At 44.3% G+C, this 15,904-nt stretch overlaps 1 protein-coding gene across 3 annotated transcripts in view; it reads right to left on the bottom strand.

Annotated features, from left to right (window-relative positions):
• Positions 1-15,904, bottom strand: part of LRSAM1 (leucine rich repeat and sterile alpha motif containing 1) — a 362,528-nt gene that overhangs the window by 113,806 nt on the left and 232,818 nt on the right. For all 3 annotated transcript variants that reach the window (XM_078642118.1, XM_078642119.1, XM_078642120.1), the window contains 3 exons: positions 12,077-12,216; positions 10,715-10,759; positions 1,755-1,825 (listed from right to left, as the gene is read on the bottom strand). In XM_078642118.1, the coding sequence (XP_078498244.1) occupies positions 1,755-1,825; positions 10,715-10,759; positions 12,077-12,216 (256 nt within the window). The remainder of the gene's footprint in view (positions 1-1,754; positions 1,826-10,714; positions 10,760-12,076; positions 12,217-15,904) is intronic.

Raw genomic sequence — 15,904 nt, 5'->3', positions numbered from 1 at the left:
ACCAGTTGCATCTGGTTCCCCCATGCCGTGCACTACAGACCAAGGAGGGGAGTAGTATAAGAATAGGGGCTGTGACCCCATGTTTGTTCTGTACCTGTTCCTAAACCTGCAGGGGCGTGCTGGTGCCCAGAAGGACCTGCCAGGAGGGCTGCCTCCCTGGGCCCAGCATTGCCCCCTTGATTCCTAAGGACCTCCAGGACTTCTTATGGCCTTGCCGCCCTGTGAGCGATATGCGTTCTTTCCTGTTTTTTTCCCGAGGAGGGGCCGAAAAGCGTGAGCTGCGCAGCGCTGGCCATGGATTCACAATAGGACTAATTGTCAATGTGAAACTAATTATTATTGGATCTTTCTGTCAGATCTAACATACATCAGGTATTAGAATTTTCTTCAAAATAATTGGTAAATCGGAGATAAAGAATAGCATTAGAATAAAAGGAACATATATAACCCTAAACACTGTTTATCAAACCTCCCTAATTAGTTAGCCTAAAACTCCGTTTTTCCTAGTGCCATTCTTACTGGGCATTCTAAAACCTCCTGCATACTAGTCCCACAACGTTTTTTTGGCAGCATGTCCCCACCATCCCACTTCTCTTTCCCTCCATATTAACTGAACTGAACTTGTATACCCAAAGGTTCACAGCCTCACTACCGACCTGGTACCTCTCGACAGATCCCAGTGTTGGACAAGAATCAACATTTAGCTGAACCCAATGCTTTCATCTGCAGTGTTGGACAAATTAGTATATGCTCCTTGTTAACGTCTTCAGTGTGCAAAGTGAACGCCGAATAAGGTCGTTTAGCAAGGTAAATGTTATCTCTTTTTAACAAGCCCCGCAAAAGTTAAAGGTTTCCCTTCATGCTGCACAGCGCAGAGCAGAAACCATGTGGCCATTTGCACATACACAAAAAAAATACAGGGAAATATTCTACAGAACCTGCACACATAAAGCAAGTGCTTGTGTTAAACAAGCACCCTTTAAGGCCTAATGCAATTCGAATGCTAAGGTAATTGACTTAAATGCACAGACCCATCAAAACACACAAACAGGGGCTTGAGGTCATTTAAACACCCTGACTATCCAAGTCTGAAATACCACAACCAGTTTTGTTTTTTTACTTCCCAATCCTCAGGGTCTAACAAATAGAACTTAAAGTGATCACTTTACCAAGGTCACTGTAGCCAAGTTCATTCAACCTATGTTCTCCTGAGCTGTGGAAATGCTCAACATCAGAAGTGGGGGCACCATCAATAAAATACAGGGGCACATTAGAAGTGATAAAGAGTTGAAATGCTGTCAACTCAGCAGAATGTGCCCTTTAGACGAGAGTGAGACAGTAAATGGCTGGTTGACACAAAAGACTTTGAGATTCTCATCTATCAACTAATGAAACCGAGGACCATGAGCTGCATGTTACTATAATAAAAGCTTAAGCATTACAAGGCATTTACAACTAAACTGTGTGCTTGTGCAAACTGGTATTTTATTAGTCTGCCAATGCCTACTAGGTGTGGACCACTGACAATTATTGATCATAAAAGCGTGCTAATCCTACTTTTCACGTTCAGGTCAGGGGTCAAGTTAAGTTCAACATGCTGATTTTCCCTTCTATCCCAGCAACTCCTATTTAGTTGTGTTTGCTTCATATAATCATGCAAGAACAGACGAAAAAGGAATTTGCATAGAATTATAAAAACCTCATTAATAAAAAAAGCCCACAATATATAATTTCCCTTATGCAGCTGGACTTACGAGCCACATCTCTTCTGTGCAGGTTGTCAGTCTCTTCCTGTGTAATTGCCATGAGCTGTTCCATCTTTATCCTAAGAGATATCAGACAAAATTAGCCATAACTACTAACGGACTAAGTCACAGCATAATGAAACAAATAAACAACCTAAAATTCAAGGATCGAAGGTAGCTCTGCATCTAGAACAGACAGACTTCGAATACTTTATTAGCAGTACCATAAAAGAAATGTGGTCTGAAGGCCATTTGTGCATTCTCCCACAGCGCAGAAGGCAAAAATTGGAGATGATCAAATGTTCAACCTTATGAAATAGGTACAGAAACATATCGAATTTAAAACATTAAAATATTTGTGGGCTCAGGAAAATCTAACTTGAAGGAGTTAGGGGAGAGAGAGTACAGTTGAGCTTTAAATCAAGGACAAAGGCAGTTTCAGGAACATTATCTTGGGTACACTGTTCACAACAAACTCTTCATTGATGCTGGAGTACAGTCCAAACAGTTATCAATCATGCAGGTTCTGCAACTGCTACCCGCAATGCGAGGAGAGACTTTGTTTGGCACTAAATTTGTTCTCTAGTCCAACATATCCTGCGTGGGTGCTCGGAATCAGTCTAGGTACCTCACCCAAAGTTTATGTTGTCCAACAAATGCGCAGAACCTACAGATAAGTGGGAACTACAGGACAATCTACATGTACCCTTTTCTTTTTGCAGGTCTTGCAGGGTTTGAAAAGGGCTTTCCTTGCTAAAGTAGACAATGTAGGAGAAGTAGAAGAAGCTTTCCAAGATCTGGAAGTAGAAAAACTGAGTAGAGCTCTGGGAGACTCCCTTCACACACAACCTGCAGTGAAAACCTGAAGGAATCAGCCTCTCTTTGGAAGTATTCTAGAGGATGCTACTGCATGATTTGGTTTGAAATATGGTCTTTTTTAGGACTCGCGCAGCGAGAGCCCTTTTGTGTGGGGTTCCAAAACGGAGCCTGGAATCGCACCTGCTCTAGCGTGTGCTTTTCCTTTTGGCTTCTGTGATTGGACTTTGCATGCGTGCGTTTCTAAAAAAGAGGGCATGCAATAGGCCAAAGGCGGGCGCATTGCTCTGCCCATGGCCTATTGGTGTCTGTAACGCGAATCAAAGGCCATGTGGTTTCAATTATCGTGCCCAGACACGGACGAGATAATTGAAAATACATGTTCGATGTGGTGCGGCGCGCGCGAGCACAACTCGCGTGCGTGTTTTTCTTTTTTTTACAATAGCGATCGCTTTCAGTGCCACTTGTTATAAAGCAGCCCATGTCCATTGAATGTTTGTAAGTCATTCCCTACAGTGCATTCATCAGTGCATGTTTTGCACCAATCTCTAACCCGCCGTTAACTACCGGCATGTGCGCATCTACTACTTCATTCCCTTCATATTTTTCCTGATTTGCTCTTCTCTTTCCCCTCTAGGGTCTGAGAGGACAGCAACACCTTCCCGCACCAAAGATCCCCACACCACCAAAAACAACCTCCACGAAGGAATAAAGGCAGAGGCAGAATGGATGAGGAACAGCCGACTGAAGTTGAACTCGGACAAGACGTAGGTCCTCATCCTCAGAGCCACTCCCTCGGCCTGGGACGACTTCTGGTGGCTGACTGCACTAGGAACAGCTCCAACACACACCGACCACGCACGCAACCTAGGGGTCATCCTCGACATCCATCTCCATGACGAATCAGGTCAACGCCGTCTCCTCCTCCTGCTTCAACACCCTCCGCATGCTCCGCAGAGTCTACAAGTGGATCCCCACCGAAACTAGAAGGACGGTCACCCAGACCCTCTTCAGCAGCAGACTGGACTACGGAAACGCCCTCTACGCAGAAGCCCCGGCCAAACTCCTGAAACGGCTCCAACGCATCCAGAACGCCTCCGCTCGCCTGATCCTCGACATCCCTCGCAGCAGCCACATCACACCACACCTGAGAGACCTGCACTGACTCCCTGCCAACAAGATGATAACCTTCAAACCCCTCACCCATGCACACAAGGCGCTCCACAACACCGGAGCAGCGTACCTCAACAGCCGACTCAGTTTCTACACCCCCACTCGCCAGCTGCGCTCTGCAGACCGCGCCCTCGCCACTGTCCCCCGCATCCGAAGATAGACAGCCAGCGGCAGATCATTCTCCCACATAGCCGCCAAGACATGGAACACCCTCCCCATCCTGATACGGCAGACCCAAGACCTACTGACCTTCAGAAGACTCCTCAAGACCCGGCTCTTCGAACAGTAGAAGCATCCCCCTCTAGCACCTTGAGACCCTCACGGGTATGTAGTGCGCTTTATAAATGCAATGATTTATTGATTGATTTTACTTTTGCTACCTTTGCGACCACCTCTCCCTTTTATTTTATTGTTTTTCTTTAGGTGGGTGCTTCGCCTATTTTTTTTTTTTATGGGGAGTGCTGCTCCCAGATACTCACCTGAAGCGATTCAGTGCAGGCAGGGAGTTGCCCAATGGGGTGCTGTTTGATGAAAAAAGGGCACAAATCCTATCAACGGTACAGGGGATGCTTAAAAATAATGGTTCCTATTTGGAACACTTTGCGAGTGAGGGAGCAGTCACGGTCTCCCTTACTCTCCCCCCTTGAGATGCCTCCTGACACAATTTTAAAAGAGGAACATGTATCATGGGAATAGCTTCCCCTGTGCAAATCAGTTGCATCCCCAGTTTGGGGTCAATACCTACTCAATGGTTTGCACCTGCAGTTGTGGTGACACATTTTTAATACACCCCTTCACAACTTATAGACAGGAGTGAGTGCTCCATCGCGTATCCTATTCACAAAGGGCTGTAAAAGATATTGTACGAGTCAGCATGATTTTTACTGCCACTTAAGTAGCCTTTTGTAGGGATATGGTTAATAGCCCTTTTACGGACGCACTACCTGTGATTTTATGAATGGCAGGGTTTGCAAAAGCAAAAAGCTTTCAGCGTTAGGCACCAAGTCCTGTCGAAAGCCAATCGCCTCAAATTGTATACATGCTGCTTTTCCTTCTTCAAAATGCAATTGAATGCGACTCGAGGTAGTTCCACCACTAAATCCACCACCCAGTAGCACATGTATAAAAGCACATTTTGTTGAATATATGAAAAATTGGAATAGCAGACTTGTTTTAGAATGGTAACAGAGACTTGAGCTTTTTAATCAGAAATGCTCTTATATATGTATACTAGGTGTTTCGCCCTCTGGCAGAAAGCCAGTTTGGCTGCCGGTACTTGGCGCAGGCGCCTGCTCACGCGGGAAACCACGCAGAAGCGAAGCGCTGAAATCGGCTCATTCTTTCAAGGATTGGTGTGAAAGTGGTCATATTAGCACAAGATGGAACCAGTGAGCTGCAATGGCCTCGACAAAGAGCCGTGAGGAGATAGCACCCCTTAGGAATGTCTGGGGCCACTGCCCTACAAATGTAGGACCTGCACGTGCAGGAAATTCCAAGACTCACCAGCATCAGGGGAGTTCGGGGAAGACTTACAATGAACACGTAACGGAAGGAATAGGCATCTGTAGAAAAATCACAGCGAGGGAGTAGCTGGTGAAATAACATTCATACCCGTTTGAACCATATATCCTAAATGGCAGAGTGAGTGCAGAGTGATGTGGGTGAATCTGAACCAAACGGGTCCGCCCGACAATCCATCCACACACACACACACACATCCATTCATTATCCACCCTTCCAACCACCCACCCTCAGACACACACATTCATCTATAAATCCATCCATCATCTGTCCATCCGTCTATCCATCATCTATCCATTCATCCATCCACACACACACCCTGGCACGTTCATGCATTCATCCATCCACCGTCAGACCACCACCCATCCAACCACCCACCCTCAGACACATACACACATTTAGCCATCCAGGCATACGCTTGCGCACATGTGAATGTGCGAGCAACAATGCTCTCTGACCTTTTTTATGCTTCTCCTTAGAACATGTGCACACAAACGAGGACACTGAGTATACTCCCCATGACCTCTGAAGAGTGGGCGTGCCGAGAATGCTGCCTCAGTACTATGTATGGGCACTGCGGGCAGCTAATGACCTGTGCGTGTGCACGTCAGAATGTGTGTGCGCACAGGTGGTACTCAGTGTATTGGCGTGTGTGCATACTTGCAAATGTGGCAGAGGATAAGGCTGGTGGATCCGGGCTGGTAGACCAGGGCTGTCGGCGGTGTGGTTGCCCGGGTGGCACCAGTGCTGGGCACTGTGTCGTGCAGGGCACTGTGTCGTGCAGAGACGTGGTGGTGCCGCTTGCCGTCACTGGCACAAGCGGGCCTCCCAGTCTCATCGACTCAGGGGGCCACTGGCTGATTGAGCGGAGAGCCTACGACAGCCTGGTCTTTCTACAGACCAACCACAGACCGTGTCTGCTAAAGAATGTTTGTAAGGTGTTCGAGGGGCCGCTAGAAGTAGGGTGCCAGGCGAATCCCCAGTCTGTCTTGAGAAACAGCCAGGGTTGGGTGTGGGGTTAAGGACACGAGTGGGGCGAGGGCTGCTCCAGAGGTACCCTAGCAATAAGCTAACTCCTAGAGAGGGTGTTTGGTCATACTAGCAGAGCTATCCATCGCACAGGGATTGTAGGGCGGTTGCGCGTCTGTGTCTGCGGTTCACTGCTTCTGTTGGTGCCCCTCCCCTCCAATCAGCCACAGATTGTGTGCTTCACTTATGCTGTGTGCATCCAGGTAGACCTCTGAATCCAGGGTTGACACTAGGGTGGTTCGAACGGTGCAACTGCACCGGGCATTGACTTCGGGTGGGGGAAGCCATGTTTCCACAATATATTGTGGATTTAAAAGCACCTGCTGAAGATTCTTTACCTCCAGCAATTTCCAGGCAACAGTAAAAATGTCAATATAATGCTGTGATTAATATTCATGGTGGAGAGAGATCGGAGTGTTGTCTAAGGGAAGTTTTGATTGCTCATAAGGTCGAGCAGAGGGTTAATATGCCTGCTGCCACAACTGTGTACCATGCAGATCACAGAAGTGCATATAGTGTAAATTGTTCAGTGCGTCACTTCGTTTGTCACAGAGATCCTTTTGTTACTTGAGTTTATAAGTTAAAATCCTAATATAACACAGTGATCTATGAACTGTCATCAAAGGGCACCATGCACACTGCAAAATATAGGTTAGAACATTGTTTTCTTACCCAGCCTTTCATTAACCTATTGTCAAAAAAAGGGTTAATTTGGGTAAACAATTGATTATTATTTTTAAAGAGAACCCCCAACTATGGTGTTCTGTTTTTAAATCCTGAGTTTGTGCTTCTTCAGACCAAGCACTATTAAAATATACTGCCTACCAGTATGGTTGACATGTGACTCCTACACCTCTGTCTTATGTAACCTTTCATATACACTGATTTACACATGTATGATTCATTGTCTCTGTGTAGTGCGTGTCTGTGAGATCTACAGTGCTCTGACAGCCTACACTGGCATGAGTGGTGCTATAAAACAAAAGAAATTCATGTGAGAGTGGTTTTGGAAACTTGAGGGGCACTGTTAAAGGGTGGTAGGGATCCGTAGCGACAGAGGTCTTTTGGGTGCACTAACAAACATTGTCATGCCTGCAGCACCAAAGCCAACCCAGCCTCTGAAAGCTACCACTAGGGCCCCATAGCTCTTGGCATCATGCCCTATCTGGGGTGGGAGGGTCTCTTGTACAGACCTCCTGGAAGCTACCACTTGGACCCCATGGCTCCTGGCATCATTCTCTGTTGGCAGATGCTCTTACAGACCTGTATAGTCTTTGCTTACGAGAAGCAAGGCTGGCAAAAAAAGAGGCTGCCAGCATGCTTTTCGTAAGCAAGGACTATAAGTACAAAGTGCATGTTTACGCACAGCTTGCAGGTTTTCAAACGCATATATAAAAAGCATTGTCATTTTCAATTCCAATAGCTCAAACTCTCGCAAATGCGAGACCTATTGCATTGCAAATGCTTGTTTTAAAAGGACATAGATAGGCTATCTAAGGGATTGTTCATTGACATTGGAGCCTATTATAGTGATAAACACAGCTTTACCATGGTACCGTAGGAACTCCCACTTCCACAACGGGAAATGATACAAGTATGTGAATCTATGCAAGATACAATACTAGAGAAATATGAATCAGTTCTCAAATGTGGCATTAGAAGAATGCAACTGCAACAGTCTTGGGCTCTGAAAGATTCTCCATGACATGTACCCGTATTCAGAATCTCTGAGGGAATAATTTGATACATTGCTGGTATGACAGTGTGTGTAACCCCTTTAATGCATGTTCAACCCAAGGCATAGCACACTAAGTGTATCTCAGAAAACTGGAATCTATCCAAGGCAGACAAGGCGTTTTTGTTCCATATCATAGCATTAGCCAATTGATCTTGTCCGCATATTGTAGACCTGACAGTTGGGGGATGTGATAGAGGATGGAAATCAGCAATAAGCATGTTGTCGGCCCATCCCTGAGAAATGTTTGCTGCTTTAGCTACAGTGAAACCGTTTCTATTTTTATTTCTAAGACTAACTGCAAAGCTTGGGCAACCAAGGGTCCCATGGTCAAATAGGTCTAACCTCAAGGCTCACACCTATAAGGTGCCTACTATTTGGGCAATTTATTTGTAAAGTGGGCTAGGAGTTACTTCAGTTGCCTCAGAATAAATGTTACAGTTTCAATGGAGCGCACCAACAATGGGATGTCCAAAATGCCCAACTGGGACCCTCAGAGGCTAACTCTGATGGTAATCTTGAGAGGAGCCGATTTGTAGGTAGTGTTACCACCTGGCTGGTTGTCAAGTAAGGTTAGCAAACACTGTACTATACAGCACATATTTTCCTAGATTTTAGGCTTCATACGATCTTAGAACTACTTACTTTTTTATCATAAAAACAAATGTGCAAAGCAAATTTCCAAATCTGATACTGAGTCTGTTTCATTTGTCTGAGTAAAGTCAGCAATGACAGATACTCTGTCCATCATGGAATGCTGCAAAGCTGGTATACCTAACACAGTGCAGTGGCCTTCAAGAACAAAACTGATCACTTTTAAGTGCAGACACCCTCTTTCTCAGGTAGGATATCTCTGGAAAAACGGCTCTAATCTGCCCATACATTTACAACATTTAAATTAAAATTAAATGAAAACCATACATCTATATGAAAATCACTTAATTTGTTCTTGTTGTCTTAAACATGTGGGGGGGTTAACATAATGAAGAGATAATATTGAGCCACATACAATTTCTTTCGTCTGCAGATATTGGCATGGATTATTTTTTCTTTGTGAGGAATAGTTAAGGCTGCATAAGTAGACCCGTGAGCATCAGGGTCTCTCCAAATCAGTGTGAAAATAAATCCAGAATACGACAGAATTGTTTGCATAAATAGGATATGGAGCCCAATATGTACGTGTCCCCCAACATGATAGCCCTATGTTGGTGGGAGCACACATAAAACAAACTCCCATACTTTAGAACCTGTGCACCGAGTACACGGATGAAATCAAGGCCCGAGGAGGACAGCCTGCTTTATAGGACAGCTAAAGAGTGGCTGAGGTTTGTTATGGACAGAAACAGGGACTACTGAGAGGTCCTTTAAAATCTAGGAGTATACTTTGTGTACTGTTCAAGAAGGGAATAGTCTGTCTTAGCTACAGTTTACCTAATAAGCAGAAGCTCTAACCGTTATGAATGTTGGTTATAAATATCCTCAGAAACTGATTTTTAAGGAACACCTCTAGTGGAGTAGGTTGTCATGCCTATCTGCAAAGCCCAATCCAGTTACAAAGTCTAGGAATCAGTAACTGAATTTCATGTACAGAGTTGGCTTCTAGTGCAGTAATATAGATTCAGCTGCTCCACTGTTGATCTCACCAGTTGCTCTTGAAACAGTTGTCAGTCTAAAATATTTCTGCTTCTTCCAACATATGCCTAACAGTTTAGAAATACGACCAAGCGCTCATCAGACCCAGACCACTACTACCTCAACAGTACAGCCACGTACACCTCATTAGATCAAGCCTAGTGCTCTGATAGGTTAAGCAAGGCTGTCCTAGGCTAGGAGAGTACCAGGGTTTCTCCCGTAAAACGCAAGGGATGGCTTATCTACCAAAACCTGATTTATCTGTACTCCCACTTCCCTACACCCTCTCTGTCTCTTCATCTCTCTCTCTTAATGATCTGTGCATTGAAAAAAAAAACGGATTGCTTCTGGAGATACATCAAAAAGGGGGAGGCCTTGGTTTTAATCTCCTTTAACCCCAATCTTTACCTTTAACCCGTCCTCCCTCCAGGGCTCTAATGCCATTTTATCATTCTGTCTTTTAGTTCTCCCAACTCCTTTTCCATTACTCAGCGTTGCTCAGCTGTGCTTTGGAATCCCATCCTGTCCCCTTCCTATGTGCTTCTGGAATTAACAAACTCTCACTCCTCTGACCGTTTCATCCACCTTTCACTTTTCTATATCCAAAATCTCAACATAAGGCTTTAAATATTTGCTAAACAAAATTATTCTTCTCCAACTCGCTCTAAATTTGCATTGATGCAATCCTGTCTCCAGCTCTGACCCGCTACTTTGACCACTGTTCCCCATTCACCTACTGTCTTTTCTTCTCAATAGTGTCTAAAGCAGTCTGAAGGGTCTAAAAAGCAACATAGGGAGGTACAAAACACCCTATTTTCTGACCCCTAATTATTACTACACGACTTCATTACAGAAACCAAAATAGAGGTTTGCATGTGTAGTCCCCCTAATCTAGTAGGAGGAGATGATCATAAAATACAACTGTAATTAGGGAGAAGACATGTCACCCAAGAAGACTCAGAAGACAAAAGCACCAACCTGTACAGCTCCAGCTTATGTCATTATACCAAATGCAGCCAAGTTTATTTTCAGAGTACGATGTATAACCGTTACTTTACTTTACCTCTCCGTTTCAAGTGACTTCAGAATTTCAGAGCTTTGTTTTTGTCTGGAAAATACAATATGATGGTTACAAAAAAAAAGGAATCAAAAAGCATTATTTTAATTGCTTCAAACAGTAACGATTAACTAAAAAAAGTCTCCCAAAGGAGAAAAAGTTAATTATGGAATAAGACAATCCCTCGTATGCTAGTTCGTATCATTCTGATGGGTCTGGTTAGAACGTTTCGGTCAGCCTATGAATGAACATGATCAAGAACAATGCCAAAGATTGCTTGCTGTTTCCACTATCCTAACAATCATTACAGTGACATTTTCAGGCACCAGAGATAGGCTACTTTTCATGCTCAAGACAAAGAGTACAAACTTTCAAGAACTCAAATTTTCCTCAGGTTTTAATGTTTCAAGGGAAGCACTTAACTTAAGGAAAATGTGAGTCACTGCTCGATATGAGGAGTCCTTAGGTTAATAAGTAACTTGCCATGACAAATATCCCTTAAGCTAATCTTCTAAGTAACACTATCCATAAGATCAGTACAAAATAAATTGCTCTAGAGAGGTAGCATCTTTAATTTTTGGTGAAGTTGTTGCCAAAATCAGGTGGAAAGTGTTTCCAGAGGTGTTTAATTGCACATCAAATATGAGCCGGGCTGTACAAAAGCACACAGACTGAAGCAATGGATAAAGATGAGGGATCTATACTGGGCACAGACAGTAACGTAGATACACATTTGAAAGGTATTTGAGTGGGTGCAAGGCCCTTTGAGAAGAGCAGGTGGCAAGTATATTGTATGCAATATGTTAGTGACAAATCTCATTGCTGCATTCTACAACAATGCAATATTAGTTGGACAAATCATATTACATTGCATCTTTATATGACTAGTATCAGGTTTTAAAAGCTCGCTGATGCACAAGAAGCATCTGATGAACTTAATGCATAATGTCAGCCTCCGTGTCTTTAATGAAATTGCGATTTGTCACTAACATATTGCAAAAAATATACTTGCCACCTGCTCTTCTCAATGGGCCTTGCACACACTCAAATACCTTTAAAATGTGTATCTACGTAACTGGCTGCCCAGTATAGATCCCTCATCTTTATCCATTGCTTCAATCTGTAAACAATGCAAAATATTCTAATCTGGTCATAATACAAATGTTAACTTTTGACGGACTGTTGGACCAACTCCTCCCTAGACTTGTAACTTTGTACCATTCTTCCCTGCATTTCATGGTCTCTATGACGCCTATCATGTTCCTTTTTAATTTCCACTGAAAATATGACCAAAATCTAATTTACCACTTATTAGAGCTCAATTTATTTTAAACGAGCACCTACTATAATGATATTTCGATGACCCACCTGTAGTTCTCTTCCAGCATTTTCTCAATGCGAGTGGAAACTTCCTGTTCTGTCCGCTTGAGCTGTTCTTGCAGCCGATAGCGCTCGCTCTCCAAATGCCGTTGGTGGGCTGAAAGATCCTTCTCTAGCCTCACCTGATCCTACGAGCAGGAAATAGCAAATTTAACTGTAACATACAAACAATCTGCAATGGCACAGTGGATGAGGTTCATGGAATCAAGAGATCTGTGCAGCAGGCAGTGCTTACTTGTGATATAGCTAAAACGTATTAGCATTTCAAGCTTAGTAGAGGCCAGTTTTTTACTTTTAGGGGCCGATTAGGATGGCGGACGGACTTGCGTCCGTCCGCCACCCCTGAGTAGGAGGGACCGTCCGCATGGGCAGTGGCGGTCCCTCCATGGCAATTAGGATGTGACCGCCAGGGTGGCGGTCACATCCTCTATTTTTAACATTGCGGCGGGTGCAGCTTCAAGCTGCACCCGCCGCAATGTTAAAAATGCATGTGTTGCATTTACATGCACAAAGCGGCAGGCACCGCACGGTGCCTGCTGCTTTGTGTACGCAAATGCAGGGGGGTACCATAGGTACCCCCCATGTGCACCCCCCACCCCCCATTCACCCAGGGGGCCCGCAACGGGCCCCCAAAGTGAATGTCCGTATGCTTTTCCATGGCGGAAAAGCCGCCGTGGAAAAGCATATTTACACCAACATCATAATATGGCGGACGGTGTCTCATAGACACCGCCTGCCATGTTATAGCTTCTCCGCCGCGGTCGGAAGCCGACCGCGGCGGAAAAGCGGCGGACGGAATTCCTGACCCACCAGCCATCCTAATTTGGCGGTGGGTCTTTGGAGTCTCCGCCGCGGTTTTTCCGCATCCTCCAGGCCGGTGGACACTTCCGCCGGCCCGGAGGATGCGGAAAAACCGCCATCCTAATCGGCCCCTCTGTTTGGAGAGATGCAGACCCCTTGTCTTAGTGAGAATCTGCATTTCTACAATCTTCTATAGTAGTCAGTTTTTTAAACAACTTTCATTATATATCGTAGCTGCTCCTGTGCCAGTAAGATGGCTCAGTAGGTTAACTCTCACCGCTGACATCCACAGTGATCTTAAGTCAAATTCAATTTCCGGTAATGCAGACTTACTCATCTATCTTTTCAAGGTTGAAATACCATTAAATGATATAATAGTTAAAACTGTTATTTACATATAAAAACTGCTTTTTTTTTACCTAAATATATTCAGAACAAGTCATCAAAGCATGAGACAACGATCTCAAAGTGCAGGATTTAAATTTGGCGGTCAAGTATGTAGAGGTACAGGAACAATGGGGGACAAATACCCCACCCAGGAACGTTTTGATCCAATAAACACCACAGAATTCTTGTTTCTTGTAGATTTAAAAAAGTTGTTACTACTTCTGTCCTGCTAGCCTTAATGGACCATGCAAATTTTTTTGAATGTGACGAGTTCTGTGGCCAGCCATGTCAGGGCTGTATTCCAGTTCTGCTTAGTCGCTTTGTTTGAATCCTGCAGATTCCTATAGATCAAAGGTTCAGAAGCCAGGAAGGAAAATGCTACTTACCCATTATGCATCTGTTCTCGGGATGTAGAGCTGTAGATTCTCATGCTTTGCCTAAGATCACCATCTGGTGTTGGGTCCGAATGTTTGCACTTTGTTTTTCTGGAAGATGTTTTCCCAAGTCACGAGGTAGGGGGCTCCTCCCTTAGGCGATAGAGCGCATGGTCATCGGCTCCATCTTCAGATTGTTTTTCGCAGAGGGTAAGAGAATGGAGTAGTAGTAAAGAATAGAGATGTCCATGCACAAGTATGTGTAGTAAAACAGAAAACTATAGCAGGTACCCGGGGAGGTGGGTGGGCGCGTGAGATTCTACAGCTCTACATGCCAAAAACAGATGCATACTGGGTAAGTAGCATTTTCCGTTCGAGGCATGTGAGCTGTAGATCACATTCTTTGCATAGACTATACAGCAGTCTCCTCAAAGCAGTGGCTATTCTGTAACTGCTGGAGTTGTCTGAAATAACGTTTTAATTACTGCTTGGCCCACATTAGCTTGTTGTCTTGCTAATACATCTACACAATAGTGTTTGGTGAATGTGTGTGGTGTAGACCAAGTTGCGGATTTGCAGATATCAGTAATAGGGATATTCCCTAAGAAAGCCAGAGTAGCCCCTAGCTTGCGAGTGGAATGTGCTCTGCTATTGTGAGAGTCCTTTTGGCCATTTGATAATAATTCTGAATACACTTGATGATCCACCGAGCAATTCCTGATTTGGAAATAGTATTGTCTTTGTGAGGTGGTGCAAAAGCTACAAAGAGTTGATTAGTTTTACGAACTGATTTCGTTCTTTCGATGTAATACAACAGAGCTCTTCTGACATCTAAGGTATGTAAAGCTCGTTCTGCAACAGAGTCAGGTTGAGGGAAGAATACAGGTAATTCAACTGATGGATCTGAAATGCAGATATAACCTTAGGTAGGAATTTAGGGTTGGTGCGAAGAACTACTTTATCTTTATGTAACTGGAAAAAGAGTTCTTCTATGGTTAGTGCCTGTAGTTCACCCACTCTCCTTGGTGAAGTAATTGCAATAAGGAAAGCTGTTTACCAAGTAAGGAACTGTAATTCACATATGTGCATAGGTTCAAATGGCGGACCCATAAGCCTTGTGAGGACTAGGTTAAGATTCCATACTGAGGCAGGTGGAAGTCTTGGTGGAATTACCCTTTTTAGCCCTTCCATGAAAGCTTTGATGACAGGTACTCGAAATAGCGATAAATGCTGCCTATTTGGAAGGACGCTGCTATGGCAGCAAGATGCAGTCTGATGGATGTATGTGCCAATGCGGACTGTTGCAAATGTAATAGGTAGCACAGTATGTTCTGTATGGAAGCATCAAGGGGGTTGATGTGATTGTTATTGCAATAAATGACAAAACGCTTCCATTTGGCTGCATAGCAGGCCCTTGTGGTAGGCTTTCTGTCTTCTTTAATAATGTTCATACAGTCTGGTGGAAGATTAAGATAACCAAACTCTATGACTTCAGGAGCCAGACTTCAGGAGCCATATTAAGATAACCAAACTCTATGACTTCAGGAGCCAGATCGCAAGGTTCAGCTGTTTTGGATCTGGGTGTTTGATTTCTCCATGGCTCTATGTGAGGAGACTGGGAGCCAAATTAAATTTTTGGTGTGGTACGAGAGTAAGTTCCAACAGGGTTGTGAACCAGTGTTGACATGCACATGTTGGAGCTAGTAGCATTAGCGTGAAGGATATTTGCCTGAGTTTCCAAACTACTGATGGAATGAGTGGGAGAGGCGGAAAACCATTAGAAAATATACCTGATCAGTTCATCCAGAGAGCATTGCTTTTGGACAAAGGGTGTGGATACCTGACGGCAAAGCGATGGCATTTTGTGTTTTTGGGTGCTGCGAACAGGTCTATGTGAGGGACTACCCAAGCTTGGAAGTACCACTGGAGAACTTGTGGGTGAAGTTCCCACTTGATGCCTCTGTCTGCTGAGAAGATCCACAATCGGATTGTTGACTCCTTGGCGGTGTTCAGCCAGGAGATAAATGTTGTGGTGAATAGCCCACTTCCAGATGTCCTGGCCTAAGTGGGACAGTTGGAGAGAGTGTGTCCCCCCCTGTTTTTGTATGTAATACATAGCTGTCATGTTGTCGGTTCGGACTAACACAGCTTTGCCAGCTAGGTGATCTTGAAAGGCTTTGAGAGCTAGAAAGATTGCCATCAGCTCCAAGTGATTGATGTGGAGCATTTTTTGCTTGCGACTCCATAGTCCTTG

This window comes from Lissotriton helveticus, chromosome 5_1 (assembly GCF_964261635.1).
Source record: "Lissotriton helveticus chromosome 5_1, aLisHel1.1, whole genome shotgun sequence".
In the NCBI taxonomy this organism is placed as follows: Eukaryota; Metazoa; Chordata; class Amphibia; order Caudata; family Salamandridae; genus Lissotriton; species Lissotriton helveticus.
Note: the sequence above shows the minus strand (reverse complement) of the source record. Positions and strands in the feature narration are given on the sequence as shown.